The sequence below is a fragment of the Aphelocoma coerulescens genome, chromosome 20 (genome assembly GCF_041296385.1).
Source record: "Aphelocoma coerulescens isolate FSJ_1873_10779 chromosome 20, UR_Acoe_1.0, whole genome shotgun sequence".
Classification (NCBI taxonomy): Eukaryota; Metazoa; Chordata; class Aves; order Passeriformes; family Corvidae; genus Aphelocoma; species Aphelocoma coerulescens.
Window position 1 is genome coordinate 8,300,326 of NC_091033.1, and position 15,796 is coordinate 8,316,121.

Below are 15,796 nucleotides of genomic sequence, written 5' to 3' on the forward strand. Positions count from 1 at the left end.
CCTGACTCTGCACAGCCCTTCGATGCAAACATTTGGGCTCTCCTTTTACAAGAAGAGCTGAATTCACTGTACAAAACCAAGCTACTCCCTTGAATCCAACAGCCCTAAGGACCAGGTCGCTTAGAGACAGGAGTGGCTTGCTGGCAGCTCATCTCTCTGGTGTATACAGTGTCTCAGAGAGGTCTGTGCAGGCTGCCCTTGTCTCTGTGATGATGCCTGAGGTTCTGCACAGCTCAGTGTGCTGCCAGAGTCAGCGTAGGGTTGGAGTCTGTCCTGCCTGCCTATGTCCGTGCTCCATCCACACTGTGGTGCTGGCAGTGCTGGTGAGGCAGCCCAGTGCCCTGCAGCCTCCCACATATGGTGGGAGTCCCCAGGGAGCAGGGCTGTGCACACAGAGCTCATGGCATCGCTCCCTGCCCTGAGCACTCGAGTCCTGCCTGTGGCAGAGCATGGGGCCAGGGCACACACTGACCCTCCCTGGCTGGGGGCAAGCGACCTCTCTATGGTCCAGGGGGGGCAGCCCCACCAGCATGACCACAATTGAAAAACTTTCTGCTCATTTCCCCAGCAGACCACTCCGACCCTCCCCTAATTCCTTCAATTCATCTCTCTGGAGGACTAATCTGTGCCCTGCACACAGCCCCAGGGGAGCAGGCTGGATCCGTCTGTTTTCCCAGGCCTGCTCACAGCAGTCAGAGAGCTTCATGCTCCACCCCTCATCTCCCTCTTGAGCTGAGATCATCACATTAGCAGCGTGTATCCCCTCCTGACCTGGCAGGACGCTGCTGGCTGGGCTGCCCAGCCTCGCTCCTGCCCTCACTCCTGCCCTTGCTCCCCGGAGCGCCTTTGTAGCCTGAGCTGGAAGGTGAAATGGTGCAGAGCACACACCACACCTGGCACGGGTGCACAAAGGGACGCTGCTGGGTGGCCAGTTGGGAGGCTCCAGGGTCTTCTGCCTCCTTCTCCCTGCTCCCTTTCCCCACCGCTTCTGATTAGAGACACTGGAGAGTTTGCCCTTGTCCATGACCTCCGGAGGGAGGCAATCAGAAAGGGAGTTTGGATGGGAGATAACTCATCAAGGAAGCAGTCTGCTCTGCAGAGCGTCAAATCAGCTGAGAAATAACAACTGTATCACTAAAATTAGCTGAACATTTGCAGCAGAGACTGTGGGCTTGCTGGAGCAAAAGAGGCAGGGAGACGGCTGAGCCCGGCGGGCAGCACGCGGGGACGGTTCCCTGCCTGTGCCACCACACCACGGCTGCCACCAGCAATTTCCAGGCCCCTCATTCCAGCGTTTCTGTGGGAATCCCTTGTGCTTGTGCATCGATAAATATCCCACAGAGGCGAAGACTGAGCTGGCATCCGCTCGGCCACAACAGAGCTCGCTGGGGCTGCAGCTAAATAGGAGGAGAATCCCATGAGGACCAGGCACTGCAGCCTCCATTTGAGCGCTGGGACAAGGTCCCCGCCTGAACTTTCCACCCATCTGGCATTCTGTGCGTGTGAAAGCCCGGGCTCTGCTGCCGCGCAGTGGAGATGGATGCGGCTCCCTCCCACCGCAGCGGCCGGGCACGGCGCTGCCTCAGCCGTGATCCTGCAAAGCCCCTGCCCCTGCCCCGCTGCTCTCCTTCTAGAGCAGCACCCCCTCAGGGTGGAAAAATGCTTGGAATTTAGGTATTTCTGTATTTAATGTGGATTTATATAATTTAGGTATTATTTGTTAACTACATAAGGAGGACGATGCCCACCGGGCAGAGGAGGGGGATCAGGACATCCTGGGCTGTCCTCCCAGCTCGGCCCCGTCACCAGCCCTCACCCACGAGGTGTCTGATTGCTGCCCCACTTCCCGTTCTGAGCCCCACTTCTGCCGGGCTCACAGCCCCGAGGACTGGCACAAACAATTGAATTTCTGTCTGCTTTATGACCCCACTTGTAAGTGCTGTGACCCCTGTGGGGGTCACGGCCCCTGGTTTGGGAACCGCCGTGCTCGGACAAGTCACTTAGACCAAACAGGATGGGTGATTAACCGTAGGAACCAGCCCAAAGTAAGAGGTGGGCTCTCCACCTTTTAATGCCTTCCAATTAAGACCAGATGTCTTCCTGGATGATGTTTTAGGCAAACCACAGGCCACTGGGCTGCAGGAGAATCTGGGTGAAGTTTCGTGACTTGTGCTACACAGGTCAGACTCCAAGATTTGATGGTCTTTTATGGCCTTAAAGAAGTCTACATTAAAATTGACTCATTCCTTCTCCAAATAACCTAGTCTTGATCTTTAGAAATACCGTAAAATTACCGCTGGCAGGAATTAATTACAATAACAGGACTCTGGGATTGCCAGGCACCTTCTGTGGGTGCTTAGGTCTGGATCTAGTGTTTAACTTGAAGCATCCAAGTTTTAAATATTTATCCTTAGCTTTTCCTCATCTGTAAAATACATATCCCACAAAGGTACAGGAGACTTAATTCATTACTGTTTGGAAAAATGTTTTCAATTCCCTAGATAAAATATGTCACAGAAGTGCAAAGTATTATTAACAGTAATTGATTGTCATTGTGGGAAAAAGTGACCTGCCCTTACAAAAGATTAATGGATTCTTCAGGTTACTGGTGTGATGGTAATTAACAATGCAAACAGAGCTGGCAAGGCCTTACTTTTGCATTTGATTCTTACACGTTCATAGCTTTGCTCTTCCCAGACTCCAAGGGGGAATGGGAGGGCATTTCTGGGAAGGTGTGGCTATGCAGGGATACCAAAGGTCTGTTCATTTGTGTCTTGGTGCCTCTCTGGCACACGAGTTACCCTCCCAAAGTGTTCCCCCACCAGCAGCTGCTCTGGAGGGAGGGATTTAGGACTGGAGGGAATAACACGTGGCTATGAGCTGTGCCCGTGGTCCCCACACTCTCTGCCCCTTTCTCCCTCTCCCAGGACATACAGCTGTCTGTTGTTTCCCCAGATTGCAGAGACCTATGCTTTCCTCCCGAGAGAGGCTGTGACCAGGTTCCTGATGAGTTGCACCGAGTGCCAGAAGAGGATGCATTTCAACTCCAACGGCCTGGAGCCCAAAGGTAAAGGCGAGTGACTTCTGCCAGCAGAGCTGACACTGCATTTTGTACCAGCACGGTGCCACTGACAGCTGCCAGATACTGTCCTGCCCAGGAGATACATCTTAACCTAAGAGTTTTCCTAACCTGGACTATTTTTCATTTTATAGCCAAGCTGAAATAATTGCTTAAACCTGCTTCTTTCAGCTTAGGGAGCAGAAGCAGCCTAGCCTTCTTTCAGAGCTTCCCCAGTGCCATCCAAAACATGGGTCAAAAATACCACAGATATGGCTGCAATCAGCCCATGACCATGTGTGGGTGGAAACTTCAATGTCTAAAATAAATAACATTAAGTTTTTCCCTGGAACTAGTAATATTGTATTGAAAGACACAGAATATGTCTGAATAGCTGAAGTTTCTGATAAAGAAGCAATTTACACTAATTAATAGATAAGCATGTGATCCTGAGTTTGATAATGGCAAGTGTTTTGGCAATCACAGTTACACTGTGCCTGTGTACACACACACAATTAGTGTGGCCACTGAGGTGGTTGACTCGTTACAGTTCATTTGTAGACAGGTCCAATCTGCAACTCCTTAGGTCTAAGAGCAGGGTTGGGAAGAAGATGGGACCAGATTCTCTTCCAGGTTAAATGTTTGTCTGTTTTTTTTCTGAATTACAAACTTGTTTTCATGATCAAGTGCAAAGAATCAAAATGATGTTGGTTCCCCCCATTAAAATTGCTTCTTAAAAAAAAACCTAAGCAAGCTGCAGGGAGTTGGTCTGTTTCAAAAATGTCAAGGCAAACTGGCTCATTTGGCAGCTCTTACCAAGAAGGGAAGCAGAATTTAAGAAACAAAAGGCCCAACAATAGAGAATTTCTAGTATTAGATACTGATTGCCAACTGTTTACTGCTAAGAGCAGAGCTGTGGACATCCCAGAGGTTTGGTGTAAGTGGATTACGTTCCATCTATCCAAAGGTAGTGACTGAAACGCTTTGTACTCATTATATTTCTTAAAAACTCTCCCAAATAACTCCATGTGAATTCTATTAGTTGAAGCTCCATTACTACAGCCCTTCCCACTCTGCCAGCTAAGGGCCTGATCCCTCTTTCCAGTTACATCAAGAAAAGTTCTGGCCTTTGGCCTTGCTGGGAGCAAACCTGACCTTCACACTGATTGCACTGCATCCATCACAGGTGACATTCCAAGCTCTGCAGCTGCAGCAGCCAGCTCAGTGGATGAGAAGGGTGATGGGATGAGTCAGGCCAACAGGGATGTCACTTGTTGGCTTCACCCACACCAGGACACCTTCCTAAATGCCTGGCAGTAGCCGAGCTGCCAGTTCCAGAGCTTGGGATCCTGTTTCAGGACGCAGCTGATGAAAAGGGTTGTTGTTCCTTCACAGATTCACAGACTGGTTTGGTTTGGAAGGAACCTTAAAGTCCATCTCATTCCAACTCCCTGCCGTGGGCAGGGACATCTTCCATTAGATCAGGTTGCTCAAAGCCCTGTCCAACCTGGTATTCCTTCAGGGGCTTCCACCCACCCACCATCCTGCATCTCCTGTGCCTCTCCCAGAAACACACACCCATCCCAGTTCAGAGGCAGCTCCGGGGACACCTGGTTCTGGATATCCCCTGCAGTGTGGTCCTAGCTGTGGGAACCATGATCAGGGTTAACATCCATCTGTCCTGAATACATTTATAAATTAATATCAATTATTGATTATTTTCATAAAGCTTCTCCCCTTAGCAGTTCTCTTAAAAATAAATCAATCAGGAATACAAAGGATCCCACAGGTAAAAAGTCTTACTTACCCTCCAGGAATGAAAGGACAGAAGTGCTTCTTTGCCTGAATAGCACCTAAATAGTGACTAAGTACATGTGAAAATGCATTGAGTAGATTAGATAAGGTTACTTTTACTGGGGAAGGGTGTCTGATTTCACTAACACAGTCAGGAATTTATCAGGAGCAAATCACCTAAAGAAACCACTGGGGTCATAGAAGAATTACTGAGGTGTATGCACATGCATACACACATACAAGCATATACAGGTAACGTTTAACTCAGTAAGATGACAAAATTTGAGTAATTTCCATGTCTTCCTACTTCTCTGGTACGTGAAACAAATCTGAGCACATTTAATTTGTGATCACAAAAATCCCTAATTAAACATATCTGACATCAAACCCTGCAGGGCACCCACATCATTCATAAAAGCAAATTGTGTCTTGCTTGTGGGAAAGTTTGAACATCACTGGACTTCACTGGGATCTCTTTACAGTGTTATTAAATTAGGAGTAATTCCGGTGGAGTGATAAAAATGTGGAGCTGGGATCAAAACCATTTCTGCTTATTCCATCTGTGTGTCCACCATGTGGGGCATGTGATAGAGATAACTGAAAAATGAGCTAAAGGACTCCAGGAGCTTCCTCTTGTGACATAGGATGTGAGGGTTGTTCCCATGGAGCCCCCCAGGCCTTTTAAAACAAAGGTTTTCTTTCTTTTCCAGATAACTTAGAGAAAAAAAAAAAAAAGGGGGTTGGTTTCTTGGGCTCAAACCCTTATGTGTTGCAGTTGCCTGAATTCACAGTGAATTTGTGGCCTCTAATGGGATTGTTCCAAATTTACATCAGGATGGTTTCAGGCAGAATCTAAGCACTAAAAGATCACTTACCCCCCTCTTCCTCCCATCTGAAGTTGCTGAGCTGCTCCTGTTCAGCTTCATTCATCTCTGCAGCGCTGAGCAGTGGAGTGGGGAATGGCAGGAGAGCAACTTATCATCCTCAGAGATCCAAAACACTCACCTCATCCATGCCTGTGCTTCAGGAGAGAGCAGCTCTATCCGTGTTACTCTTAGCAAATGCTTTCCTAAACTCTTAGGGACTCAGCCAGCTGGGGAAGGTGGCAGGTTTTGTTTCTTTGGAAAGCTCCCCTTGCACTGGGATTTTGGCATCTTTTCATCACAGCACAGCATCCTTGCACAGCAGAATAAGGGTTTATTTGGGGTTTATTTAATATATAGAGACAGAAGTGCTCCTAATCTGTAGGTCAAAGCATGACAGAGACTGCTGACATACAGCCATGAGAAAAGATGGAGGAATCAGTTTACAAGGTGCCTAAAAGCTTTGGACCTTCATATTTGGGCAAGTTGATGGCTTGAGTGGCACTAGCCACCCTTCCCTGCACCCACAGGCAGGAATGCTCCATCTCCCCAGGAATGGAGTAGATGAACCTGGGAAAAAGCACTGTATTTCCGTGGACCCTGTCAATGACTTGACAGAGAAGGTTTGCAAAAATCTTTGTGATGTTTAAGTCAATTACAGACAGTTTTGGAGTAAGGTAATTTCTTAATCAGACATGATAGATGTGGTGTTTCCAGAGGTGTGGAGCATCTTCAGGTCTGCTGAGTTTCAACAGGATTTTTTGACACTCAGCATTTCTGAGAAGCAGGCCCATTAGGATTGGGTTGATGGCTTTTCTGAGGTGCTGTAAAACATTTTGTGAAGGCTCTTTTTCAAGGGACTCTGTCACACGTGCCTGTGAAACCAGTGACCCCAGAAAATGCAAGCCAGCCAGGGAGATTCAGAACCAGGAATGGAAACCTCCCAGCATCATTTCACCTTCAGCTCCTGGGAATCCTTCTTCCCCTGTTGTTGCTTAAGCTCCCTGTCTAGTGGATACCACACATCCCTTCTTCAGCATGTGCTGGAAGGCTGGATTAATTCTCCAAATTCTCAGATTCTCTTGCATCTGCCTATGCTGACGGCAAAGAAATCTTGCTTGTAACCATCAGCCATCCCTGTGAACAACGGCAGCTTTCCTCTTGGACAAACCCACTGCATGACCCTGCAAATTCAGTGTTAGAACAGATCATTCCAGCAGCCTTCATGTTCTACATCCTGCAGGATCCACAGTGGTGGTGGCAGAGCTGACAAATCTTTGAGAATTCAGAGAAATCACTGAGAATTTGCATTGTGGGGACTCTTGGCCTGGCCAGACAGAGCGATTTGCAGGAGCATCCAAACCTGGAGCCACCTCTAGAGCTCATGTGATGTAGCCAGAGGAATCAACAGGAACAATTTAAATTAAAGATCTCTAAAATTAAGTTTGTGTTTTAATGAGGATGTTAAAAATAATCTTCATCACCAGATAGAGATACTTAATACGTTGCCTTAGTGTTAACTCCTACCTGAGGGAATCCCAGCAAAATTGACAAGACTTTGCAATGCTGAAGCAAACTGCAAACAGATCCTTGTTCATCACCCCCTGCATAAATCCCATGTGCATGGAAGTGCTTCTGAGGCTTCAGCAAGACTCAGTTTCTTCTTCAAGTTTGGGGGATGCTGAAAAATTATACATTATGTGTTGGTTTTTTCACAGGTGACAGCAATGCTTGTTTTCTTTTTTTTTTTTCCCAAGACAACATCTGTTCCTGTAATTATGTTCTTGGTGGGGTCATGTTCTTAGAGGAACCTTCTCTCAGTGGATGGCGGCTCTTTCCAGGGATTTGAAGTTCTCCTGAATGCCCCTGTGTAACAGTTATGAGAACATACTGCAGGTCCCTCATCTAAGTAAAGCTTTTCCTCTGTTCTTCAGAGAGTGAGCCACCTTCCTCCTTGGTTTCTGGGATCATTGACTACAACATGCCCCTCACCTCGACTTACCTGAAGCAGATGAAGCTGCGGGTGATGAATTCACAGGAGCAGGTGAGTGACGCGCCGGGATCTGCCTGTGCCGAGGAGCTGAACAGAGCAACCGTGCCGGGCACATTGATTCTGAGAGGATGTTTTTGGGAATGGCTGGTTTGTCCGAGCTGGTTGGGCTCGGACCAAGCACAGCAAGTGCTGCGGCATGGAAGTTGGGGGGCATCCTGGATCTCCTGGCTCAGGGGAAGCAAACTGGGCTGCTTCAGAGGCGTGCCAGTGGAGAGAGGCAGAGGGGGGGTTGATTAAGTTATTGCTTCTAACAGTCCGCTTGTTCTTCAGACATACGGTTCTTCTAAAAAATTGTTTTAAAATAAGTAAATATGGCAAGTGGTAATTTGTTTATCTCCCACTGATGTCTGGGAGCTTTAGCAGATGGGGTCTGAAGGCCAGACCTGGCTTTGGTTGCTCTGGGGCTCTCTTAAACTGCTCAGCAACATGAGGGGGTTCAGCTGCAGCCGCTCCGCTCCCACGTCAAAGTGGGACACGACACCGTTGTTTGGTGACAGTGTTAAGCCACTGGATTTTGCTTTGGGGATGTATGGGGCACCCTGCCACAGGATTATACCCAGGCTGTGCAATTTTCTGAAGTTCTGCAGCTGCAGAATTAGCTATGGGAACCTCTGTGCACCATGGAAACAGTCTATAAAAAGAAAAGTATGTTTTACTTGCTCCCCACAATCTGCACTGGAAGCCAGTGCTGGATTTTCTTTCCAGCACACTGAAACCTGAACCTGATTTCACACATTGCTGCCAGTGGCAAGATGTGACAGCATTTGCATGGTGCTGTGGTGGAAAACATTGCTGGGAGCCTGAGCACCCGATGGGGACTTTTCTCCAACAGCTTCCTAAAGGGATGTGGGTTAGAGCATCACTGCCAGGGTGTAAACTGCCAAGTGTGGGTTTGCTGGAGGGATACCAAGCTACTCCATCACTTCTATTGTGAAACCTTCTTACTGGAGGACAAAATGGCATCTGGTGGGAAGCACTTCTGTGTCTCAGAGCTTTTTCCTTTGCACTTGTTTGACACTTGAGTGAGTTTCAGGATTTGTTTTAGGTTTTGAAAGGTGAAAGGCTGATGTGCCAGGTTTTGTGCTCATGATGGGTCAGGCAGTAGAACTGTGGACAATTTGGGGAGCAGCTGGGCTGAACTGGACTGGGCTGAACTGGGCTGGGGACATGGAGTGTGTGCCCCTTTGTGCCATCTGATGGCTACTTTGAGACCACTTCTGGATAAATAGGCCAACATCTTCCAACCACCTTTGGGTTATGCAGTGTTTGCTGGGGCTTGGTGCAGCTCCTGGCAGAGTGGCATGGTGTGGCAGATGCTGCAATGCTGTTCTTCACCAAGGTCAGGGACTCAGAGGCCATGAAAGCTGGCTGTGCTTTTCAGCATTTGAGGTGGTTGTTTCAAGTTAGGTTTGCTGTGTACAGAGGACTGAGTGGTTTGACTTGTCACCATTTATGCATTTTCAACCAGTTCCTCTTGCTCTGAAGCTGCTCAAGGGAAGTGTGCTACAAAGCTTCATTAAACTCCTGTACCCAGTTTCTACAGGTAGAAAACTGGCCTTGCAGTTTGATCTTATTCCCAGGATAAACAAACCACCCAGAAGCTGGCAGGTTTCAGTAGTGGATCTTGAGTTTTGGAGCTGCCTGCTTAGGGGTGCTTGTTTTGAGAACTTTGGTTGGTAATTTAGAGTTTATACCCTGAATTTTGGTGCAGCAGTTTGCACTGGAACTGTCACTAGATCGATACAAAGTGCTGCTAACACGAATACTCCTGAAGCTTGCAGGGATTGAAATAGAAGCGTATGTCATGTGGGAACAAAAAGGGACCAGCTGAGGCAACCAGCAGTTGTTGGTTTAGATCATAAATCAAATGGTTTGATGTTATTCCCTGCCTCTAAAGTTTTCCTTCTCCTGTGCTCCTGCCGTTACATTGCAGCGCAGCTTTCGAAGCTTTTCAAGCCGTAGCAGCCAAGGGAAAAACCTGTTTGGAAGAAGTAAAATTTGCTGTTCACTGTGTTACTGAAACTGATTCCTGAGAGCAAAATAACAAAAGATCAGTGCTATTGCTCAGACTTCTAAAGCATTAAAACTTTCCATCGTGACAAAAGTCTGGAGAGGATTCAGATGGTTGGACCTGCTGGATTTGAGTGCTGTCCCTTCTGACATGGGACATTCCCCAGCTTCCCCTGGGGAATCAATAGAATTATTTAGGTTGAAAAGATCTTCAAGATCACTGAGTCCAACCACTCCCCCAGCACTGCCAAGCCCACCACTAAACAATGTCCCCAAGTGCTACATCTACACGGCTTAAATCCCTCCTGGGATGGTGGGCAGCCTGTTCCAGGGCTGGAAAACTCCTTTGGTGAAGAAATTTTTCCTAAAATCCAACCTAAACCTCCTTTGGTGCAATTTGAGTGAAAACAAGTGCCACACTCCTGAGACAGCTGTGGCTGGACCTGGAGCTGCTAATGCTGAGGCTACCTGAAGAAAATGTATGTAATAATGCCAATAACAGGGGTCAGTTTCCTCCACAAGCATTCCCCTGCTAATTTTATTCTTCTTCATACTTTGCACTGGAAAAACAACAGTGCCATCCTTTATTCCTGGAGGAACCTGGCAGTCTGTGTGGAGCATGGCCCATGGAACACGGGCTGTGTGACACGGGCTGTGTGACACAGGCTGCTGCTCTCCCTTCCCCAGGCTTTGGGTTAGGGTTGCACAGTTCAGGTGTTGCAGCTTTTGGAGTTCCAGGTGTTTGCCAACTGAACGAGCCCTCTAAAGACAGTAGAAATAATTCTGACTTTTATGCAAAGGCAAAACAGGCAGAAAATACGACCTGCTTTTAAAATTTGCACTACACAGATACCCCCTGCAAGGTTTTTATCTACCAGCATGTCCAGGCTGCTCTTGCTGAGCGCTGCCATCGTGCTACTTTGCTGCCTTCCTCTCACTAACATTTGATGGTGTTAATAGAAATAAATTAAGCAATGGACTCGTGTTTCCCTTGGCTTTGGCCAAAAGCAATTATTTGTATGCAGCAGCACCAGGAGAAACTCGCTTCACTTGGGGTAACAATGAGTGAATTTATGCCAAAGTGGCCTTTTAACTTCATTATTCAGGGAGAAAAAAAAAAAGTGCATGTAAGTGTAATCTATTAGTGCTGCTAAGCACATCAGTATTAGGGCACCAGTGTCTCCAGAAGGAAGCACAGCCAGAAGAACCTTAAAGAAAGCATTTTATCTCTGCTTAGGGACAAAAAACTGTCAGAAGAGAAGCTCTTTACGTGGTTGCTCATGAAATGAAGAGTTGCCACAGAATATATTTCTATATCTTTGTTGGAGTCAGAACATCTGTTCTGGCACAGCAGAAAACAGCAGAGACCCGTGTTGTTTATATTGGGTTCAGTAGGACATGCAGGTTCTTCTGGAGTGGGAATCTTCCTTTATCCCCATTTTTTACCAATTCTCACATGTGCGAAAAAAATCAGGCCCCTTACCCTTTCCAGCATGCTGAATACCATTTCATGGTATCTACCAAGGCATTAAAGCATCTCTGAACTGCTGACCTTCCCAATCTAGCAGCAAAAAGGAATGAAAAGAAGATATTTGATATTTATCTATAATGATCCTTCCGCCTCATTTTCAAATGCTAAATATTAGCATTTTTAAATGATTGGTTATTCTATCGTGGTAATTTTTCAGACAGTCTTTTTTGTGTTACTCAACCTCAGCTTTGGATTTATTTTTTATGCCGCTGTTGGGCAGGGTTTCCACTGGTGACGGGAGGAATAGAAAGACTTTAAGAGGACAAATCCCAGCACTGAAATGCCACCTTCTCTCTCTCTCTCTGCTCCGGAGTTGTTGCTGCTACCTTGGCAGAAACAGTCCAGGGCCGAGTAACCAGGTTTAAATGATACAGAAACGTTTTCAAAGATTGCTTCAGTGGCTGCTGGCAGAAGGTCACGCAATCAGTGAATGGCAGGAGCTGCTCTTGGATGGGAAATAAGAAGAGTGTTCTTCTTGTTGCTATGGCTTTGCTGCACTGACTTGTAAGTGTTTGAGAGGGACAGAGCCTTGTCCTGCACCATCACACATTTCATCCATCCAGTAATTTCCTTGTAAGCCTGGAGTGTGTGATGGTGCGTGGATGTGAGGCGGTTTTCAGAACACTATTTCAAGCAGTGTTTTAGCTCAGAAAGATGGATAATCCTGGAAGGGGGGCTCAGGGGCTTAAATCTCACTGATATACATGGGGTTGGTCTTGTCTGGTGCTGGTGAGGATCAAGCCTCTGCAGGATTCGAGAGCTCACGGAGCCTCATGAACAGAGGCTGGTTGGCAATGTGAATTCCTCCTCCTTCCACTCTCCTTTTTCCCTGGTCTTACATTACTGTGCTTGCTCACTTCAGTGTCTCAGAGGCTCTGAGAGCAGCTAAGATGCATCTTCCCCTGGCAGCTCACTTGCTTCCTTCTTTTTTGGAGCCATCTCCCGCTGGTCCTGGGGGTGCAGAAGGCAGGGAGGGGAGTCTGCAGCCACAGAGGAGGGCACACTGGGTTTTTATGTTCAGTCTGTAAGTTCAGTAGTGAGAATTGCAGACATCTCATTTCACATAGTCCAGAGACCAGGAGGCAGAGCTGGCAGCTGCTGGGCGAGCCCTGGGACCTGGGTTTAGCTGTCTGAGTGTTTCATGAAGGCATCCTGAAGAAAAGCTGTGTGTATTGACAGAGGTGAGGAAGGCAGAAGCAGGCAGTACTTGAAAGGAAGTGGGATGATGTGTTTGCATCACATGAGGATGATAAGGTACTTCCCAGTCCATTAAAGAGGGTGTTAAACATCTCCGGGAATAAATACCTCTAGATCAACTTGGCGAGATAACTCTCATCCAAGAGGCTTTGTCTTGGTTTGAGAAGATCTTTGTTTCCTGCTGCTAATTTTTACGTCGTTTTTGAGCACTAGAGAAGTTGCCTAAACGCACCTTTAGGCACAGAAGGGACCGCTGGCCGGAGGCACAGGGAGACACCGAGATAGAAACGAATTTCCTCGCTGCTCGGCGGGCTCGGCAGCACAGCCCTCTAGTGGGGACAGAGCTGCTGCCGCCGGGAGCCGGCTTTGCCTGGGAAACTTTGGATCTGCTCTTAACGAGAGTTAGTCCAGGCAAAGCCAGGTCCAGCTGTCACACCAGCGTTCTTTACTGGCAAAGATGCTTTAGCAAAACTTTCATCCTTGGCCTAACGGCTCATGAGATGCAGAAGGTCAGATGACCAATCCATTTAGCCGGGTTTCACCCTGGTGTGAATGGGTTGCTTTCAGTGAAGGGCAACTCATTTTTGTTACTGGGAATTAACTCTGACGTTCCCACCTAGTAAAAACTTGGGAGCTTTTATTTCCAGTGTGGATCTGTCAGTACTTTTCCCAGTGTTCCAGGTGAGCTCTGTGTTTGTTCAGTGTTACGTGTGCTGTGAGCAAACAGTGTGGGACTGACGTGGGCTGGCTGGGGTCGGTCCTGCCACTGCAGCTCTTGTCTTCAAGTGAGAAGTGATGCCAAGGCTCTAACTCTTTGCTGTTTTGGAGCTAATCATGCTATTTTCTAGTAAGAAAGGAGGTGGCATTGCCTGTTCCCAGTGGTGCTGGGGACAATTCACCCCCCTGAACTACTCAGGTGTATTTAGTTGCTGCATGTGACAGCTCCAGTCCGTTCTCGTTCCCCACTCTCTCTTCACTTCCCTGTGGTGTTGTGCAGCTCAACTAAGGTCCTGGAGGAGTGGCTGGGGGATGTTTAGAATTTTCTCTGGCTCTTGGTGGAGCTGTGATTGTCATGCAGATCCACCCACGGGGAACTGGGACTGATCACTCTCCACCACACACACCTATCCTGGTGCCCGTTATCTGGTCTCAGAAGCCTGCTAGAGCCAAGCTGCATGAGCTTGTGTCTGGGAACACTGAATAAGTACGGCCAGAAGCCACACTACCTCTCTTTAATTCCTCATTTCTTCCCAGTACACTCCCTGTTTGGTAAGGAGAGCTGCTGCCCATTCCCTTGTGTGTTAACCAGCATCAAAGGCAGCTGTTCCCAGTAGAACTGGAAACAAGGTCTTGGTTCAGGGCCTGTAAAGTGGGGCTGGGAGATACTCCCAGGGGAAAAAGTAAAGATGTCAACCTCAGAGTGATGGAAACACTATTGCAACATCCATGGAGTAGTCTCATGGATCCAGTTGCATCTGTCCTGTTCCTGTGGAAAGCTGTGCATGGTGGACTGTTCTGCATCGTCTCAAAGCTCAGGTGCTGACGTGCTGTACATTGACTTTGATCAAGTCACACAAATGGCTGTTTCTTAATTGCCTTCTCCCTTTAAAAAGGGGATAATACCTTAGAGAGACTTCTGAGGTCTTGCTCACTAATAAAGCTCTTCAAGAGCTTGGATGGCAACTACTTTGAGAGCGCAAACTGTTATTAATGATTTCCGTTATTACAGAAGATGAAGCTGTGTGGTTCAGCTTTTTAACCTTGAATTGTGTGCTTGCTTTTGTTTCCACTGCTGTTCAACCTGTGTGGGCAGGTTTGCACCTTGTCTGCTTGCACAGACCCCCTCAGACCTACACCAGGAGCCATGTGTGTGCAGAAGGAGCTGAGGAGTCAGTTTTACTCACAAGGATGGATTCTGAATCGTGTGGAATGGCTTGAGAATGGCCAAAAATGGGTTTAGTGAGGGTTCTGCCTGTCGTTACTCAATTCTAATTTGGGGGGCCAAGAGATAAGCTCTGAGGGTCATCCTCACTGAATAGAGCAGTGCAGACATCACTACCAGGGCTGTTGATTTGGGCTGTGGAAAGGAGTGTTAGGGGATCTTTCACCGTCTGTATTTGGCAGTGACTGGTGTACCCTGTGAAGTACAGAGCTGTATTTCCTTTCCTTCTCTTGGTCCTAGGTCCTGGGAGAAAAAAAACCCCTTTTATTCATATCTATGACAGATGCTAACTACTGCTGCTTCTAAGGAAGGAGTGACCAGGATGAAGTGGGAATACAGCCCTCAGCCCACAAGGAACCTGGTCTATAATGAAGTTATCCAAATCTTTACCCTCCTTTTTTTCCCCTGACTCTGCTCTGGATGGCAGATAAGGTACAGTGTTGATAAAAGCTGTGTCTACCCCTCATGCCATGCCCTCCTTTGGTCCCTCCTGCCTGAGGTTTCCTTACGGCCCTCACCCCCAAGAGATTTGCATTTCACTGCTTATTCCTCAGCAGAGTTTGATGGTCACTGAGGATACAGTGCAGGATGTCCCGTTTGTTATTTAACCTACTTTTCAGAGGCACAAGAACATCAAGTGACTTGCACAAGGTCGTCCATGAGTCAGTGACTCCTCTGGCGTGATGGCCAGAGCCTGCAGTCCCTGCTCCCGCCACTAGATCCCTGTGCCCACAATCCACAGCACCACAACCATTCAATTAAGCTCCTGCAGCGCCTTAAATGTCGTTTATTCCTGGGTTTGACAGCAGCCCTGGTATTCTTGTGGAGCCTTGCCTTAGGAAATGACAACAGATGAGGTCAGGTCGTCGTTAGCGATGCCCTTGGAAGCATCACTGCATGGTGCTCGGGCAGGCTCTGTGGTGTGGGTGCTGTGACAGCTGGGACATGGCTCTTCCCAGGACCTGCAGCCCATCTCTGGTGGCATCCAGCAGGACCCTGCTGGACCAACACAGTCGGACAGGGAGCCCCAGGCTCTCTGCATGGGCAGATCTGTGTCCATGTGAAGGGGCTGGCAGGTACCAGAGGTAATGAACACATTGTGAGGAGAGAGGGAAGGAAGCGACTTATAAATAATATATTTGATGTATATTATATATATGATATAGTAACAGCAGCACTGGTTCGTTACAGTGTGTGTTTTTTTAATGTGTAGTCATGTAAGGCACTTACCCCCGTTCCTGACAACTCGATAAATGATTATTACTAATTCTATATCTAATTGCCAGTTACTTCCCCCTAGACAATTTGAATCCGAAAAATACCCACTAGAAAGGTGCTTGGTGGGCAG

At 47.6% G+C, this 15,796-nt stretch overlaps 1 protein-coding gene across 1 annotated transcript in view; it reads left to right on the forward strand.

The window, feature by feature from the left end:
• Positions 1-15,796, forward strand: part of NOL4L (nucleolar protein 4 like) — a 59,884-nt gene that overhangs the window by 19,061 nt on the left and 25,027 nt on the right. The window contains exons 3-4 of the mRNA XM_069034113.1: positions 2,956-3,067; positions 7,650-7,759. Of these exons, the coding sequence (XP_068890214.1) occupies positions 2,956-3,067; positions 7,650-7,759 (222 nt within the window). The remainder of the gene's footprint in view (positions 1-2,955; positions 3,068-7,649; positions 7,760-15,796) is intronic.